The following is a 19,906-nucleotide window of genomic DNA, read 5'->3' on the forward strand; positions in this document are numbered from 1 at the left end:
TACCACTGCAATCCTTTAGCTTTGTTAAGCGAAAGAGCACTGGATAAATTCTATCATTTCAGTGCTGTTTGTACCACAATACAGTCTGGGACGCGGGTGGTGCTGTGGGTTAAACCGCAGAGCCTAGGACTTGCCGATCAGGCGAGTCCGAATCCCCACGACGGGGTGAGCTCCCGTTGCTCGGTCCCTGCTCCTGCCAACCTAGCAGTTCGAAAGCACGTCAAAGTGTAAGTAGATAAATAGGTACCGCTCCGGCAGGAAGGTAAACAGCGTTTCCGTGCGCTGCTCTGGTTCGCCAGAAGTGGCTTAGTCATGCTGGTCACATGACCCAGAAGCTGTACGCCAGCTCCCTCGGCCAATAAAGCGAGATGAGCGCCGCAACCCCAGAGTTGGTCACGACTGGACCTAATGGACAGGGGTCCCTTTACCTTTACCTTTACAGTCTGGGAAGAAGAGGGTTTATTCATGGCTCCATTTAACTTCACCTGTAATTAAGGCAGGGGTTGGGGACCTGTGGCTTTCTAGATATTTCTGGACTACAGCTTCCATCATATAGCTCCCATTATTCTTCACCATTAACCATGGTGGGTGTGGCTGATTTAACATCCAGAAGGCCAAAGGTCCTCCATCCCTGAAGTAGAGGTTTGAACAAATTGCCTTGAATTAATTTGTGTTCGTTGCAATGCACATAACACTGTAGGTCTTTAATTCAAATTTCTTGGTAGCAGCTATTTGATAAAATCATGCCTTCCTGTTTTGCAGATCTACGGCAAGACATGTTAACACTTCAGATGTTACGCCTGATGGATCTACTTTGGAAAGAGGCTGGTCTAGATCTTCGGTGAGAGTGCCTGCAGTTACTAGATTTTCTGTGTTCTTGCCAAGCTCTTGCTTTTCAGAGATGTATAATTAGACTATGAACATGTTGGGCACTACATACAAATGGCAAAGAGTCTGCTTCAGATGACTGCACTTTTTATATTATTCATTTTTAACTTCTTGGTAGGGGGTGATATAAGACCTATAGTATGTCTGCTTTATTGTATGATTCTATATTCTTGTGTTAGTTTTGGCAGTGCAAATAACATTTGGGTTCTGAGCTGTGTATGGCTTTATTCAGATTCATTGCTGGCCACTTTGCTATAAGGAAGTTGTGAACTGGGTTCTTCTCATCTCCAGCAGCATCTCAGCTGCTTGAGTGTTGCATGGCAGAGCCGTCTGTGACTTCACCTCCTCCTGGAGCCTTCCATGCGTTGTAGGTGTTTTTGTATGATACCATGATTTGTGCTGTCAATATTCAATCGCTAGCAAAATGCCCACCGTTGTGGGACACCTTATAGATTGCAAAGATATCTAGGAGGCAGTATATCTCTCTGCACAGTAACAAGTTCTAGCCCTCTGGTAGGATCACTGTGAGAGCTGGGCCACAGTTGCAAAAAAAAGCACACTTAGCAATAAAATGGGGGAAGACGCTACCCCTGGTAAATGGTGCAATTGTAAATACAAGTCAACTTGATTCACCTGAATAAACAAAATAAATGAGTAAATGTCAGATTACATAAAGTTTAAACCAAATTCATGCATTCATCTTGAATCCTGCTCGTGAAATTTAGTGGTTTCCACTTTTTCCACCTGCAGTCACTTCCCTCTCCAAATCACTGTTTTATTTTACTTACTAAAATAGTTGCATTCTGTTTTAAAACATAAAACCCAAATCATTCAAATTAGCATTAAAAAAACAAAAATGTAAAGACCCCAAAATATGAGCTTTGGGGAGGAGCCCTGCAACTTTCAGAAGGGATCCTAAACGTACCCTGAAACTGCAAACATAACCCTAAAGTCAACCTTTGCTTGACTTCAGAATAGCCCCAACAGAAAAGAGTCCTGAATAAACATCTTCCAGAAGGGAATTTCAGAGCTTCAGTGCCAATGGGCAGCAGTCTAAAGGGATGTGGACCAGAGAATAGGGAGGGAGCGCCAGATGAGAAGTCTATTTGGTTCCTTGCTGCTGCACTAAACTGTGGTTCTTAACATTACATGAGAATAAATAATGTGGCTTCCAAACACTCTGAAGTGCTTCTGTTGGCCGTTTGTCGCATACATGGTCCCTTGTCTCCTGGACCAGAGTGTCTTACATAGGAGTATTACTGTGCCGTAAGTTAATAGGACTCTACAGTATTTGCTTATTTTACTTGCTACTGTGCACATTGTTTTACAAAGCTAGGAAGTGTATTCCTGACACACCAGATGGTGATCTTAAGCTCATATCTTAAATATTTTTTGTAGGAGTTGAACAAACAGAATGAGCTTCAGACACACAGCCATAGCCCACGCAGATAAGAGCGGCAGTTGTAAAACAGTGACCCATCAGGCAAATATGCTATTCACGAAGAGGTTCTCTTTAATTATGTCTCTGGTATCAGAAGAATTTAAATATAGATTATTTCAGGAAGTTTATTTGCTTCCTTCAGGGTAAACAGATGAGTGTTTATTTTCTCTGAAGTCATATATTGATTTACCATCTCTTTTGGTAACAGGAAAAATATTTCGAGATACTTTTCTTCCAAATAAGCAGCTTGAATTTTGCTAAGAGTTAGGGTAAGGTCTTCCCATCTCACATATGTCAAACAATAAAAATGAGAAGGTTGAGCAGTTGTTTTGCATTTGCTGCCTCCCTAATGTAGGGTGGAGCTTATAAATCTCGCCCACATACTTTGTTGGCAATCAGCGCTGAGTTTGGAAGAGTTATTTGAAATGATTTCTCTGATTCACTCTTATCTGAGGCTGACTTAAGGAAGTGGAGTAGGATGAGCCAGTTCAAAGGTTACTTTTTAAATCTTCCAGGAAATGATTGACCAGCTGTTATAATACGTGTCTTATGTGTCAATCTTTTTTCCAAATAATGTTAGGGTTTTTGTTTTGTTTTGTTTTTAAAAAAGGAATGGTAGGCTAAATGAGCTGAGATAAACTCCATCAGAAATCCTTGTGCTTATTTTTATACCCCCTTTTAATTGCAATGTTGGAATCTGTAAGAGGTGTTTAGGTTAGCCAAAACCTATAGGAGCGACTGAATACTTTTTATCTAGGTTGGAGAAAATGGGGCACAGTCTGCTTCTGCTCAGACATAGAGCCTTCTGCTGGATTCCTCAGCTGCCTGTCCACGCTTTTCTTTTGGGGGGGGGGGAGTTGGGGAGGGTGGTCCTCATTAACAATACATCTACATTATATTAGTATCCTCCAGATTTTTTTTTACTATAGCTGCCATGAGCCAGCCAACATGCCCTAATGTTTGGGGGTGGTGGTACTTGTACTCTGAGAATATCTGAAGGGCCCAGGTTGGAGAAGGTTGGTCAAAAAAGGCATCCCCAAACTCAGCCCTCCAGATGTTTTGGAACTACAACTCTCAACATACCTAGCTAACAGGACCAGTGGTCAGGGATGATGGGAACTGTAGTCCCAAAACATCTGGAGGGCCGAGTTTGGGGGTGCCTGGTCTAAGGCAATGACTGCATTGAAGCCCTGTTCTCCATAGAGAGGGAAGCAGAGAGCAGAATGACCAGGCCAGCCTCTGAAGATTGGAACTACGGAGTTTTACAATCTGCTGAGAAAGTGGCATACCCTAAGAATTCTGTGCCTGGGAAGCTCTGGTGCTTAAGTATTCCTCTCCATGGAAAACAACAACCACAAATTATGAAACCAAAGAGTCTGCCGAATAATGTCATCCTGAATGTATATTCTCATTCTCATACTTTTGTTCAGTATCCTGCTGCATTACCAAAAGCGGTCACTGCAAGGAGGAACAGGATTCTTGACTGAGTCTCCAAATGCTTGGGGCTTACTTTACTAATACCTCCAGAGCATTGGTGATGGCTGTGCACCCTTTCAGACAAATGGAGAGAAGGTGATCTTACCTGGCTTTCCATGCCTTCAGTCCCTTGGTCTGGCACTACCATATCTGCTTTCAATCCAGTTTTGACAATGATGTCTATAAAGTGGGTACAGATGTGTGTCATCAGAACTAACTCTAATTAATAAGGTAAAAGGTAAAGGGGACCAGGTGGCACTGTGGTCTAAACCACTGAGCCTCTTGGGTTTGCTGATCAGAAGGTCAGTGATTCAAATCTGCGCAAAAGGGTAAGCTCCTGTTGCTTTGTCCCAACTTCTGCCAACCTAGCAGCTTGAAAGCACACCAGTGCAAGCAGATAAATAGGTACCGATGCAGCAGGAAGGTAAACGGTCTTTCCGTGTGCTCTGGCTTCTGTCACGGTTTTCCATTGTGCCAGAAGTAGTTTAGTCATGCTGGCTACATAACCCAGAAAGTTGTCTGTGGACAAACTCTCTCGGCCTGAAGCAAGATGAGCACCACAACCCCATAGTCACTTTTGACTGGGCTTAAACATCCAAGGGCCCTTTACCTCTACATTTACCTTTAATTAATAGGGTTGCCAACTTTTCCCTTTTTATATTGGCATTCTATGCTTTCAACCATTACCCCAAAGGCAAAAATTCAGCACATATGATTCTGTTAGCATGGAGGTGGAAGTAGCAGGTTAAAGCTTCACCTGTTGAATTTCTGCCTGCCATGTAGCTGTTAAAGGATTGATCTTCTGTTAAGGAAAAAGGAACAACACTAATAACAAGGAATAAGTTTCCTTTTTATGGTTAAAAATGTGGCATGGCTATGGAAAGGATATATTTATGGAACAAATAAAAGTAGGCAAAAGGACACCAAATCAGGGAAGAATCATACAGACAGTGGTAAATATAATACATTTAATGGGTTCTAGGGTGCTCCAATAACCAAGACTTTGGGAAATGGCAAGACCAGCATCATGAAGTTCTGTGAAATGCAAGCAATTTACTCCTGAGCTGACTCACCCCCTCTACCCCACATCCCAACAATCCATGAAGGGAAGAATAAAGTTATTCATTGTGGAGGCTGATAAACAAAACTTGTAGCAGACTTAGAGTTGCCATGTGTCCTCTTTTTTCAGGACATGTCCTCTTTTTGATGGGTGTGTAAAATGAGAGTTGTCATAGCGATCCATAGTTAAAAGTAGAAGTCCGCAAATGTGCCCTCTTTTTTGCTTTTCAAAATATGGCAACAAGCCTGTGGTAAAATCTTGTCTTTGTTACAAAGAAGGTTATAAATTCAAAGATTAATTGTGATGTAAGAAAAGCGCCAAACCACATCAAATTTATTTGAAAGAGGCAGGGCTTGAACTGATAGGTGGACCTTAGGGGGACATTGCAGAAGGAAAATAGCAGTCGTTTCTCAGGGTGGCTTATAGATCTGTCAGTAGGCTATCTTTATATAGTTCTTTTATAGGGACGAAAGAATCCCTCTGACAGATGTTGAAGGCAAGGATGAGGTGGACCAGGGCCCTGAGGATTTGTCCCCAGCTTGACTCCTGTCAAGCTGTCTCTCTGACGAGGATGTTTTTTCCTCTGGTTGTGAGCTTACCATCCTCAGGGGGCTGAGCAGCTTTCATCATTGCCTGCTTTTGAAGGGGAAGTTGTTGGAAGCGTGCCCAGCGAAAACTGCAAGTAAGGGTGGGTTGAAATGTCACGAAGTGCAGCAGGCAGCAAGCGTCACACTTTAACCTCACAAAACCCGCCTGTGATGGGATGAAGAGCTGCTTGTGTGTAAATTGCAATCCCTCAGAGTTCGATCAGTTTCTCAAACCTCTGCCTGTGACGGAGCCCCTCCAGCATGGCTGCGTCAGTCGCTAGCAGAATCCGAAAGTGGTTGCTTTCGGAAACGTTTCCAACATAAAAGCTCCTTAACGGAAACACGTCTTCTGGACTCTCTGCGTGACAGTTTCCGGCGAGGAACGGGTGTCCCTATAGGAGGCTCTGAGACATCCCCACTGTTTTCACTGGAAACATCTCTGAGCCATTCCTCCGACTCTCCCTCCCTTGACATTCCTGTTCGCCCCCTACTGGTTCCCTCTTCAGGTGTTACGTCTCCTTCTACCTCAGAGAGCCTTTGCACCTCTGGTGCTGCCGATGGCAGTTCCCTGACATCCACCTCCCCTCCAGGGCCCCCTTCACCCCCTCCCGTCTCCTCCCCTACAGTTTGGGAGGAGGTAAAACCCCGGAAAGAACCTTCCTCATCGTCTGTGGTTTCGAACACCTTTCTCCACTTGTTGTGGTTCCTAGTCTCTCGGTACTCCTCGTCTTCTGAGTCCGTTCCTTCTTCCAACTCCGACCCCGCGAATCCTTCCAGTTCCTCTTCCTCGTCTGTGGTGCCGAAATACTCCCTCCTAAACCTTGCTGCCGGCTGTGGTTTCCTCGGGAATCTTTGGTGGAACGTTTCTGTCAAAACCTCGTCATTGACCTCCTCTGCTGTCACCCAAGTGTTTTCTGACTCCGGTTCCCCTTCCCACGCCACTAAATACTCCACCTGATTGCCCTTCCACCTGGAATCGAGGATTTCCGCTACATGGTTACTGCTCTCCCTCTCTTCCAAGACTGGTCCCCTGGTGTGCTCCCCTTCACCTCCCCCCTTGTACGGTGACAGTAACGACCTGTGGAACACTGGGTGCAATTTCATGTGGTTGGGTAATCGGAGTTTGAAAGCCACTGGGTTGACCTGCTGAATGACCTCAAAGGGTCCCAATCTCTTGGGTCTTAATTTCTTACAACCCCCTTTGAACGGCAACCCTTGGGTGGACAACCACACCTGATCCCCCACCCTTATGGTTTCACCTTCCCTTCTGTTCTTGTCGGCCTGCTTCTTATATTGTGCCTTGGCCCTTTCTAAGTTGAGCTGAAGCTGACGATGGATCGCTTCCATCTCTTCTACAAAATGTTCGGCCGCTGGGACGCTCCATCTCTCGCCTCCCTCCCCTGGGAATGCCCTGGGGTGACACCCGTGATTGGCCAAAAAGGGGCTCATCCCTGTGGACACATGCTCCGCATTGTTGTAGGCAAATTCTGCCAGCGCCAGCTTTTCGACCCAATCATTCCCTCTGTCATTGACATAACACCTCAGATATTGTTGGAGGATGCCATTTGCTCTTTCCGCCTGCCCGTTGGTTTCAGGGTGTCGGGCCGTCGAGAAATTGACTTCCACGTGCAGCAAGCTCATGAGCTTCCTCCAGAACCTGGAAGTAAATTGTTTCCCGCGGTCCGAGATAACCCTCAAGGGGGCGCCATGCAGCCGGAAGATGTGTTCTACAAACAACTTCGCTGTTTCTTCCGCTGTGACTGCATGTGAACATGCTACAAAGTGGCACATCTTAGTTAACAGGTCCACTACTACCATGATGGCCGTTTTCCCTTTGGATTTGGGCAGATCCGTCATAAAATCTATTGATACCGCCTCCCAAGGCCGTTCCGGCGTGGGTAGTGGTTCCAATAACCCTGCCGGCGCCCTTCTTTCCCCCTTGGCCCTCTGGCATTGGTCACACCCTCTTACATACTCCTTTACATCTTCCCTCACCTTGGGCCACCAAAATTCCCTGGTGACCATCCACATGGTCTTGTGTTGTCCAAAATGTCCCGCCGTGGGACTATCATGCAACTGCTTGAGTACCCTCCCTCTCAATTCACCTTCTGGTATATACAGTGCCCCTTTGTAATACAATGCCCCATTTCTTTCTTCAAAACCCTCCGGGCTCTCACCCTCTCCCCTGAGCCCTCTGAGCTTATTTTGGGCATATTCGTCAGTTTCCGTTTCTTCTACCAGCTCTCGTCTCCCCACCAGCGCCGCCCCACACACCCAGCGGTCCTCAGGAATGACATGTCTTTCTTCGCTTGCCCCCTCCCCTTCCAAGTACTCTGGTTTGCGTGAGAGAGCGTCCGCCCTGACGTTCTCTGGGCCTGGTACATAACAAATCTCGAAGTGGAATTTGGAAAATTCCTGTGCCCATCTCACTTGTCGTTGGTTGAGTACTCGAGCTGTTCTCCAATACTCCAAATTCTTGTGGTCGGTGCACACTTGCACCTTGTGTTGTGCCCCAATCAATAAATGTCTCCACCTCCGGAACGCTTCGTGAATGGCGAGTAGTTCCCTGTCATACACCGTGTAGTTCCGCTCGGACTTATTCAGCTTCCTCGAGAAGAAGGCACACGGTCTCCACTCCGACGTATTTCTTCCCGGCTGAAGAAGCACAGCCCCCACCGCTCTGTCTGACGCGTCTGTCTCCACTCTCATGGGCTTCTGTAGGTCCACATGCAGAAGTTGTTCTTCCGAAGCGAAAGCCCTTTTCAGTTCTTCAAAAGCTCTCTCCGCCTCCGCCGTCCAAACAAATTTCTTCTTGCTACTGAGGCAGTCGGTGATGGGCGCCGTCAAGTGTGCAAAATTCTTGATGAACTTCCGATAAAAGTTCCCAAATCCCAGGAATCTTTGCACATCCTTCTTGGTTTTCGGTGTCTTCCATTCCAGCACCGCCTGGACCTTGCCTGGATCCATGGCCAATCCTTGGTCTGACAGGCGGTACCCCAGGAATTCCACCTCCTTGGCATGAAACTGGCACTTCTCCAGTTTCACCCACAGCTGATTGGCTTGCAGCCGGCCCAACACTTCTCTCACGTCCCTCACATGCTGCTCCTCATTTTCCGAATACACCAACACGTCATCCAAAAAGGCCACACAATTCTTGTAGAGCAAAGGCCCCAGGACGTGGTTGATAAAACTTTGAAAACATGCGGAGCCGGCTTGGAGACCGAAGGGCATGACGAGGTATTCAAATGCTCCCAAAGGGGTGAACATGGTGGTCTTCCATTCATCCCCCTTCCTTATTCGTATCAGATTGTACGCCCCCCGCAGGTCTAGTTTTGTAAAAATCTTCCCCTTCCTCACCCTGGTCAGAATGTCATCAATTCGGGGCATAGGAAAGGCCAGGGGTTCCGACACGGCGTTTAGGGCCCTGAAATCCACTACAAGTCTCGGCTTATCCGTGTTTTTTTTGTCCACAAAAAACACTGGGCTGCCCCCCACCGCTCGGGACTCTCTGATGAAACCCCTCTTCAGGTTTTTGTCAATGAACTCCCTCAGCTCCTGCATCTCCCTGTCTGACATGGCGTACAGCTTGCCCACTGGGAGTTGAGCCCCAGGGAGTAGGTTGATTTGACAGTCAAAGGGTCTATGCGGCGGCAGTTTGTCCGCTTCCCTTTCGCTAAATACGTTGCTCAGATCTGCATATTGCGGAGGCACCTCCCCTTGCTTCATTACCTCCATCCCAGCTAGGGTGAGCTTGGCTCCCCCTGGATCCTTCCCCTGCTTGCAGTGTTCCAGGCAATGCGCTGACCCAAAGGAGACCACCCTCTGGTGCCAGCCCACTAAAGGATCGTGTAGTGCCAGCCAGCTCATCCCCAAAATTATGGGAGCTCCTCCCAAGGTGGCCACATTAAACGCTATCCTCTCGGTGTGCCTTGCCACCCTCATTATCATGGGGACTGTCTGTTGGTTCACTTCTCCTCCCAACAACTGTCTGCCGTCAATCGTGGTTACCTGCAGGGGTTTACTTAAGGGGAGGGTTTGTATCTGGTGCTCAGCTGCGAACTCCTTACTCATGAAATTACAGGAGCTGCCTGAGTCCAGAAGGGCCTTGACCTGTAGGGGGTGTCCGTTTGGCAGCTCTAGCAACACCTCTATCACTAGAGCAGGTCTGGGAGGTTCTGGTGAGGGCACTTTCACTGCTTTTGGGCCTGGCTGCTGTGCCCCGACGGCAGCCAGGCGTTGGCTTTTACTTGCTCCGTGCTTTCCTCCTCCTCTCCCCCAACAGCTCCTGCCATGCCTTGCCATTCCTTTCTCCGTGGACAGACTCTGGCAAAGTGTCCTGGCTGTTGGCAGAGATAGCATTTCTTCCCGCCCTTTCCCTCCTTCTTCCCCCCTTCACCGATGTTTGAAACTGTGCGCGCACGCGCTGTTCCCACTTCCATCGGCTCTGCCGGCGGGAAAGGCTGCTCTGGAATGTCTGGAATGCGGAGCTCCCTCCAACGTTCTCCTCTCCCCTCCCTCTTCTCCAAAGCCCGCGCTTCCTGGCGCGCTCCTATGGCTAGCACGGCTTTAGTCAGCTGGTCCATAGACTCCGCTCTGGGGTTCCGGGACAGTTCATCTTTCACGGACGAAGACAGACCTTCTTCGAAAAGCATCTGAATGGGCTCAGTCGATAAATCCCACCCCAATCTATGAATCAACATGGTGAACTCAGTCCAGTACTCACGGACAGTCCTGTTTCCCTGCTTGCAAGCCATTAACTGCCTTCGCACCCCTCCCTGCTCAATGTCACTGGAAAACATCAGGTCCATGGCACGAAAAAACTTCATCGCGTCCTTTAGGATCTCATTATTTGCTGCCATCAAGGGTCTAACCCAGTCCTTCGCCCCTGATTCGAGGTGGCTAATTACAAAAGCCACTCGCGATTCCTCATCAGGGAAGTCATCAAATTGCAGATTGAGAGCATATTGCATCTCTGTCCTAAAGGCATGGTAGTTCCTGGGGTCCCCCCCAAATTTCTGCACCAATCCTGGCATCTTTCTGTTGAGTGGGGTGGCTTTCTCCTTCCCCCTTTCTGCATCCTGAGCCCTCCTCTCTTCCAGCCTCGCCGTCTGCAAGGCAAGCTGGATTTCCAACGCCCTATACCTTTCCTCCAGGCTTGGACCTCCTCCAGCTGCCCCTCCGGTTCCTGCTGGTTCGCTCATGATGCCTCTCCCTGGCACAAGCTAGCTGTCGGTGACTTTCGGATTGCTGTGATGGGATGAAGAGCTGCTTGTGTGTAAATTGCAATCCCTCAGAGTTCGATCAGTTTCTCAAACCTCTGCCTGTGACGGAGCCCCTCCAGCATGGCTGCGTCAGTCGCTAGCAGAATCCGAAAGTGGTTGCTTTCGGAAACGTTTCCAACATAAAAGCTCCTTAACGGAAACACGTCTTCTGGACTCTCTGCGTGACAGTTTCCGGCGAGGAACGGGTGTCCCTATAGGAGGCTCTGAGACATCCCCACTGTTTTCACTGGAAACATCTCTGAGCCATTCCTCCGACTCTCCCTCCCTTGACATTCCTGTTCGCCCCCTACTGGTTCCCTCTTCAGGTGTTACGTCTCCTTCTACCTCAGAGAGCCTTTGCACCTCTGGTGCTGCCGATGGCAGTTCCCTGACACCGCCCAAAGATTCTCAGGTCGTAATAAGGGCTCAAATGCACTTCCTTAGATCGTGGCAGCGGGAGTTTCAGAAGTGCAGCTGCTGTCCGATCGCCTAGAGTTGGTGGTGGGATTCAGCATTATTATTATGTGGGGAAATGTTGAATTGAGCGCGATGGCAGAGATTGAAATGTTGTTTGCTGTGTTTGTTGACGTGATGGGAGGTGGAGACAAAAGAACATCTGAATGGCCAGAGGTTTGTCAGCCCTGTAATGTAGGAAACTTAGAGCAAGTGGGGAGGAGGATAGCTGGACTTCTACTCTGAGCTTTTTGAAAATGGAACTGTCCAATGAACATGGCTTGGCTGTTTGCATTAACTTCCTAAGTGATGGAGTAACAGCTTCTCGTTATTTAACTCTGCATTGGTCATTGGTTTTAAACACATTGAACTGAACTTTGGCTTTGGTGAGAATGTTCTTCAAAAGGAATGTTTACAATCTGTAAAAGGTTGTTGTTTATTTGAAAATCAAGTTGAGATTGAGCTTTTATCCATTTAATTTTCTCATAATGTTCTAATCCTCCACAAAAGTTGCATTATATATCCTACTCTAGGCTCCTGGTAATTAGTTTTTTTAAAAAAACCTTCCTTCCACTTCAGGCAATTCTGCCATCCTTTATCCCATCCCTTTAATAGAAAATCAAATTTATACCACAAATCCCAAACAAAAATCCATTCCAGTGCCATTCAAAACATGAAACTATCCTGCCCGTAAAGCCTGAAGAACTTCTTCATTCAACTGCCCCATCCTGTGTATCCATTTTTCAGAATACAGATGCTTTATCCTTCCACAATTGTGTTCCTTGCTAAAGTAAGTTGCCTCATCTCATGAAGCTCCCCAAATGACTCTTCATGTGGCTGGTACACCAGAAGCTATTTTAAGTGCAAAGTGTGACTGATTTTAAATTGGCAAGATCCACTTGTCAGTTGCAAATGGGACACATATATTTAAGTGACTGAATTTCCTTACAAAATCAATAAGGGTTAGGCTCTTGCTTCTGCGTTCACTGCAAAGAGTTTCTCTTTTGTGTTGGTGAGGTCTGCATGCTTCTTTCTTCTTCCACATATTCCGTTATGCCAACATACCATTGTAGCAGCTTGGAAGGAATAAATAAAAGAAATAGCACCATCTGTTGTCAGAATATTAGAACTCCAAGACTATGATTTTTCTCCCTCTTCTTTGAAATGCTAGAACTTGGACAACATGTTGTGTTGAGTTTCCAATAGTTGTGGTTGTTTTTTAACCCAGTCTTTCAAATTAACCTATATATTTTTCCCGAGAAATTGTTTTAAGCATGTTTCTGATTTGTTTATAATTTCTCTATTTTCCTCAGAATATTACCTTATGGATGTTTAGCAACAGGAGATCATTCTGGCTTAATTGAGGTTGTTTCTACTTCTGAGACAATTGCAGACATTCAGCTAAATAGTAGTAATGTTGCTGCTGCTGCTGCATTCAACAAAGATGCTCTCTTAAATTGGCTTAAAGAATACAATTCCGGGTAAGCTGTAATTATTTTTTTTATGATGTTGGATTTTTCATAAAACATTGACATCTCACAGTTCACACAAATGACCTTTACACTGTATTAGAGGTGAGCTATCACAATTTGCATGTTGGTGGTGGGATCTAACTGTGTTAGCACAGGCCTTGAGTACTTTCCCCAAGAAGCATATTGCAAAACAAGATATTTAACAGAAGCCATAAACTAATGCAAGTTAGTGAATGGAATTAAATTCAGGTGAACTGAATTACTAAGGGTGATTTAACTCATAAAAATTAAAGCTGGAAACACACACTCTCTCTGCCTTTCTTCTTTTTCTTTTCTGCTAATTGAAAAGCAGCACCTCTCTGACATTATCTCCCAGGAAAATAAATCCCAAAAGATCCTCATTGTGTCAGGCTGTGTGGAACACCTGACTTCCACCCTTGTGGAACTTTTCAACACATCCAGAATTCCATGTTGGAATCTGGTCTATCAGGCATAAAGGATGCTCTGATCTTTCATGACATCCAGGGAGGGAGAGAGAGATCATTTCCACCCTCATAGTGTTCACCTAAAATTGTAATCAAAACCGACATTCTTCAGTAATGCTCCCCTTGAGAAATTCCTCCCCTCACCCATCCCTTTTATTAAATGGATGGCTTTGTTTGTTCTTCCTGGGATTCAGTTTCAGTCAAAAGCAAGAGAGTAGTAGCCGTGGTCCTGTCCACTAGGTCTATTTTGCTTTCCTTAGAATTTATTTTAGTCATAGTTAACTGGCACAAGGCACAGATGCCATGTATTGCAGTGGGGTTTTGGGGCGCACCTGAACTTCAGCTCTCTGGAACAGACTGGGGGAAAGTGTGGGAAACAGAGAGGGGTGGAAGCTCTATGGCATGAATGGAAATCCTTGCACCAACAGAACCCAGAGCATTGGATATCACCCATAGTTTTCCAAAAAGATTGGCCACTGATGCTTTAAGTGTCTCCTATCACCGTTCCTTTCAGTGTCCTTGCTTAAAGCTGCAGTCAGTGTTTTCAAGCCAGGCAGTCATTCAGATCCTGAGATCCAGTTTAACTGATCCTCAGCACTGTGTTTCTGAGCAGAGTTTTGAAAGTTGCAGGCAATAATTGTGAGAGGCGTGTTCCGTGTTGTCAGCAAGGTGCTTGATGCGTTACCGTTGCCAAACAATGAACATATTGCCTGTTCATTGTATGTTTTCACAGTAAATCTCATAAAGGACAAGCGTAGCTCTCTACAGTGTTCTTTCTGTGAATTAAATTTGCACAGCAATTTCACATATTGGAAGGCCCCCGTACAAACACAGCTCACAATGTTTCATTATCTGGTTATATTCAAAGAGACTCTAAGGTAGATTTTGTGTTTGCCTTCTATCTAGGAAGATGCTTACCTGATGCTGTGCAAGGGGCAATTCAAGAAATGCTAGTTTCTCGTCTTTAATTTTAAGCAGCATGGATTTGAACAAAATGCATTTATACCAATAAAATCTATTTTTTCTTTTCAATTCAGAGATGATTTGGATCGAGCCATTGAGACATTTACTCTATCTTGCGCTGGCTACTGTGTAGCTACTTATGTGCTGGGCATAGGAGACAGACATAGTGACAATATTATGGTCAGGAAGAATGGCCAGGTAAGGTCATGGTAGGCAAACAAACCACTACATGATCCTCTTGGGGAAATGTTTTGCTTGGAACCTAGTGGATGTATTGATTTTATTTATATCCCACCCTTTGTCCCTCCTATAAATAAAACTGCTAGCACAGTTGCAAAGCTAAGCTGGGTCCAGTATGGTTTCATATTGGATGGAGGACCGCATGTTGGAATTTGTGTCTTGCAGGGGTTGGACTTGATAACCTTCGGGGTCCCTTCCAACTCTACAATTCTATGATTTTACGATTTATCACAAGCAAATCACACAAGCAGGTCACAGTAAATTAAAAACAATACAGAAATCAGTGACGCAATAAAATCCGAATTGCTTCAGTTGCTTCTTATGAAAATACCACATAGTTTGCTTATCTCAACTGCCATCTCCTCCAGAGGCAAGGAGGAAGACAAGGGTTTTCAGCTGGTGGCAAAAGCTGAACTATCAGCCACACATTGGAGGGGAAGAGCTGGGCTCTATCCCAAACTAAAGCACGTGGGGCTTCATTCAGTGATGGAACAACAATGCTACTTTCAAAGTGTAATACCCTTCTAAATCATGTAAACGTAAAGGGACCCCTGACTATTAGGTCTAGTCGCAGACGACTCTGGGGTTGTGGCACTCATCTCCCTTTACTGGCCGAGGGAGCCGGCATACAGCTTCTGGGTCATGTGGCCAGCATGACTAAGCCGCTTCTGGCGAACCAGAGCAGCGCACGGAACTGTTGTTTACCTTCTCGCCAGAGCAGTACCTATTTATCTACTTGCACTTTGGCATGCTTTTGAACTGCTAGGTGGGCAGGAGCTGGGACCGAACAATGGGAGCTCACCCTGTTGAGGGGATTCGAACCGCTGACCTTCTGATCAGCAAGCCCTAGGCTCTGTGGTTTAAACCACAGCGCCACCCACGTCTAAATCATGTACCATTCTATAAATACTAAGAACCACTTTCTACATGGTGTTTTCCTACACAGGTATTAAATGTAAAAAATAACTGGTATGTCTGGTGCTGTGCTGATTTACTTGCTAATAAAGTAACTTTTAAGTCACAAACCATTTCTGAGCATTGGGGCTAGAAAAAAAATTATTCATGTTGCATTTTGGAGAAAATGCATGTAATAATGCTTTAAAAATTAGAGCAACAGAATTATAAAATTATTGATTTATTCACTAACTTCTCTTCCTATTCCTTTTCTCAGCTCTTTCACATAGATTTTGGCCATATTCTTGGAAACTTCAAATCCAAATTTGGAATTAAAAGGGAGCGAGTGCCTTTCATCCTTACCTATGATTTTATACATGTCATTCAGCAGGGGAAAACTGGAAACACTGAAAAATTTGGCCGGTGAGTCCTAAATTCTCAAAATAATTTCCTAAGATATCATAGTGGACCACAAAATGAAGTCATCAAACAGTAAAATAAAAACAAAGCCATAATTATGAACAAAATCACACAATATAATCTCAGTGTTGAAACTGATATTTTGTTAAAGCAATTCATTAATTTCAGTGGGCTACCACCTATAAAATTTAGTGGACTACCACCTATACAGTCACACAGCTTATCTCTTTCCCCTTGTAAACTCTTTCTGTTTCTCTGTCATAATATGATGTACACACAGTCTCACAGCTTACTTGTGTTCGCATGAAGGTTTTCTTTCTTTCATTCTCCTTGCTGGGAAAAAAAAGCAAATTTCCTGCTATTTTTGTAAACCTCCCTGAGAAATATAATTGAAGGATGGTATAAAAGCACTTAAAAGGAATACATAACACTCCCATTGTATCCAGTCTAATTTCTTAATCTTCCTGTTAGTAGGCTAAAAAAAAACTAGGAGTAAACACACTGGAGAATTTAATTTCGGAAGACATATTAAGGTGCAGACACACTCAGAAACGTGTGGAATTAAGTGTAAGAAATGGTATCTTTGGAATATGTATTCCTATCACTAGGGAGCAGTTCAGACATGTTTGCTTCCAGTAACAGCATATCCATAATAATGTCCAGTTTTCTGATCCTCCTTCATGGAATCACCCCGGTATGACTTTCCCTAAACTAAGTAACAGTTTCTGCCACAGTCAAGTCTTTCTTGAAGGGCCTTTATATTGCTGCTGCACCATAATCCATCGCAACCCTTTGCAAATCTTGCAGACTAGTTAACCTGGTACTTTCACGTGGGCTGCAATATGTGTGAATCCCTCTCTCCATCCATCCCTCTCCCTCTCCCCCTTCCTCTCCCTCCTGCATGCCATAGAACAACGCCCCATAAACCATACAGTCACCACCTGTTCCTTGGCTACCTTAATTTGCTTTGGCACTGCAGTACAAATGACTATATTTGGCTTCCTTCCTTCTAGCAACTGGAGTTGTGCTGCTCTTGTGTTTTCTGTTGCTACGCAGGAGGAAAAACAAGTGATTTGCAAGGGATCCCTTTTTTCACCTAAAGAGGGAACAACCCTTGGTTTGTCCACGTCAATTTGCAAGATGGGTGCAGGTGATGGGTTAGCAAGTTCATTTACCTCAGATAACAGCAGTGAGTCAATCCTGTTCAAACAAATGTCTCTTGAACCAGATCAGGCTGCCTGGGGTCTGGCCTACTTTTTGTTGCCCTGCTTTACAGTATGTGTTTGTTTGTGCATGTTAAAGGTTCCGCCAATGTTGTGAAGAAGCGTACTTGATTCTGCGAAAACATGGAAACCTATTTATCACTCTCTTTGCACTGATGTTAACAGCTGGGCTTCCAGAGTTAACCTCTGTTAAAGACATCCAGTATCTAAAGGTAAAACTCTGATAGGCACCTTAGGTGATATTTGTCCTTTTTCCTAACCATGTTCAAAGTTTGTTCACTGTGATGCTCCTAATGTAACTGGTGTGGTCTTCCTCATATGCTGTGAACATAAAAAGCTGAGGTCATTGGTCCCTCTAGTCTAGTTCTGTCTACTTCAAAGGACAGTGGCTATCCAAGACCCCAAACAACATGGTTTGTTTTCTTTCATCTGAATACTAGATAAGTCTATACTCCATAGCAGAGGTTTTCAACCTTTTTGAGTCCACGGCTCCCTTGGCCAACTACATTCTTTCTGTGGCACCTCTGTGGGGTTTAGGAGCCCAGTTATGTCACACCTTGCTTGCAGAGCTGGCAGCCCCTCACCCCTTCCTTGTGGAGGGTTCCCTCCGCCTCTTCTCTTCTCCCCTCTCCTTGGGAGTCCTCTGGGTAGCGACATCAGCTCTAAGGCCTTAACTGACAATTTTAGGTTATATTTTAGTGATTAAGATTTAACTTATATATATTTTAACTGCTTCTTTATCTGTATTGTCCCTGTTATACCCAATTGCAAATTCAAATGTATCCCTATCATGTTTTATTATTTCCCTGATGTTGTATGTGAGCTGGAACTGGTCTGTGACCGAAATTAATAAATTCATTCATTCAGCCACAGCTGCTGCCCCTGATCTCTGAGCTGCCCCCGCTGCCCCAAAGAGAGGTGCCTTCTCACGCTGCCCCATAGGGGCCTGGGAAGCACCCTCTGCCCAGCCCCAGAGGCACCACTTTCCCGCAGAGCTTGTAGCTAGGGCTGCTGCAACAAACAGCTGTGCAAGCCTTTGGGAGGCAGAGATATGAGAGGGCATTAGAGGAGAGAAGAAAAGAGGGACAGGGGGCAGTGTCGCCCATGGCACCCTAGGGTGCCACAGCACACTGGTTGAAAACCACTGCTATTTAGTCCTCAAATTGGGCAGATTTGTTTTTGTATCAGACTGAAGAAACAATACTGTTCATAGAGTATAAGAAGCACATTCTTACTGTGTGCAGCAAAACAGTGGCAGTTTGCCATGGAATAACAGTATTAGCAAGTAAAGAAATCTCAAGGGTTGAGTATTCAAGGCAAATAGCAATCTTCTTAATACTGCTTTTTGTTCCTAGGACTCCCTTGCCTTAGGAAAGAATGATGAAGAGGCACTAAAGCAATTTAAGCAGAAATTTGACGAAGCGCTCAGAGAAAGCTGGACTACTAAAGTGAACTGGATGGCACACACGGTCCGGAAGGATTACCGATCCTAGGTGGTTCATGAATTTGCACTAAGCTTAATGTTACCCTGACAATAAAGTATTAAAAGGGAAACAACAGACCCTTTCTCAAAACAGACCCAAGGATATTGCCTGAACGATTCCTGATTTTATTTTGCACTCTGCTTTGGAATGCTTCAAGAAGATTCGGGATTTTGTAACATTAGCAGATTCCTCAATCGCTTCTGCTGACTTTGCACGCTGAAAGCTACCACTAAGCTTTTATATTATTATTATTTTGATACATTGAGAAGCTGTAAATATTTGAGATTTTTTATGTTTGGACAGTGTTCTCTAACTTGGTCTAGATGGGTAGAGACTTTTTGAAGATCTGATTGCTAAACAGCATCAGAGATGTTTCTGATGTGTTTAATTCTGCTGCAACTGAACATTGTTGTGTGTATATATACTTTTTTTTTCTGGCACAAACATATTTGTTCTGCTGTAAATAACTGCCAGATCATTCATTGTACAGCAGGGTGCTGCTTTATTGTCTTGAACTACTGCCAGAAGAAGAGAGGTTTCTACATTTAATAATGAAAAGAAAAATATTTAAAGAGACTCTTTTGCCCCAAGTGCTCTGTGTTGATATAAATGTATTGGAATGTATGTAGAGCATATATGTTTGGGACAACCTTTTGCTCTTGGAAATTCCACCTCAACGTTTACTGCCTTTTTGAATTTTATTGAACGTTCAGCGAAGGCCTGCAACATCTAAGCTTTTGAAGACACTTCAATAAAGAGTTTGTCACTGGAAAACCAACTATATTATCTGCACACATTTGTGTAAATCACAAAATGGAAAGCATTAAGCATCATAGTCAGGTTTTGTATATGCAGCTCAAACTAAGGGAAGTGTATGTTCAAAACCAAGAGATTGTGATTTTTAGAAATGCTATATTATAGCATTTTTAATCAGTACTCCAGAAGGGAGTCAGACCTGTTCTTTACTACTTAAATGCCTGCAGCACTGTTTGTTTTGTCAAGGAAGTTTGTATTTTGCCTAAGTTGATACATGGGAGAAACTGGATTTATTTTAATTTATCCAATGAGGTACCATACTTTAAGGTGCTTATAACAGAAGAGTAATTCAAGTTAAAAGTGCAATAGGAACTGCTTGTTTAAAGATGTAAACATAAAATGTTTTGAAACAGTGGCGAGGTGGACTAACTACTGCTTACTCGCCAAAGAACACTGGTAGTTCTTAACTTTGGTGATGATTGAATGAGAGTAATTATATATAAAGTTGTCTTTGAATCAGAAGAATGATTTTAAATAGGAATTGCATTAAAGTCTATTTTACTTTGTCAGATGTGTTTGTGTTTCTCTAAAGTTTCTACTATATTCAGTTGGATAGAGTTCTGTGTTAATATTAAGCTGCAATCATGTTGGGGATTCACAATTTGTGAATATGCTAAGAGGCCAAAGCTTAATGAGGAATATGTCATAAATGTGAAATTACACTAATTACAATAATCCTGCACAAGTGTGTGAACATACACACAGTAGCACTGAGAAGCTTTCAGTTACTCTTTCCATGATGT

General features: G+C 44.4%; 1 protein-coding gene across 8 annotated transcripts in view; it reads left to right on the forward strand.

Moving 5' to 3' along the window:
- The window catches only part of PIK3CB (phosphatidylinositol-4,5-bisphosphate 3-kinase catalytic subunit beta), a 115,887-nt gene extending 96,218 nt beyond the window's left edge, over positions 1-19,669 (forward strand). For all 8 annotated transcript variants that reach the window (XM_083442641.1, XM_083442643.1, XM_083442640.1 and 5 more), the window contains 6 exons: positions 763-841; positions 12,480-12,647; positions 14,161-14,284; positions 15,498-15,643; positions 16,943-17,075; positions 18,219-19,669. In XM_083442641.1, the coding sequence (XP_083298767.1) occupies positions 763-841; positions 12,480-12,647; positions 14,161-14,284; positions 15,498-15,643; positions 16,943-17,075; positions 18,219-18,356 (788 nt within the window). In that variant the 3' untranslated portion in view covers positions 18,357-19,669. The remainder of the gene's footprint in view (positions 1-762; positions 842-12,479; positions 12,648-14,160; positions 14,285-15,497; positions 15,644-16,942; positions 17,076-18,218) is intronic.
- The last annotated feature ends 237 nt before the right edge of the window (positions 19,670-19,906 follow it).

The sequence above is a fragment of the Podarcis tiliguerta genome (assembly GCF_965153285.1).
Source record: "Podarcis tiliguerta genome assembly, chromosome: 5".
Lineage (NCBI taxonomy): Eukaryota > Metazoa > Chordata > Lepidosauria > Squamata > Lacertidae > Podarcis > Podarcis tiliguerta.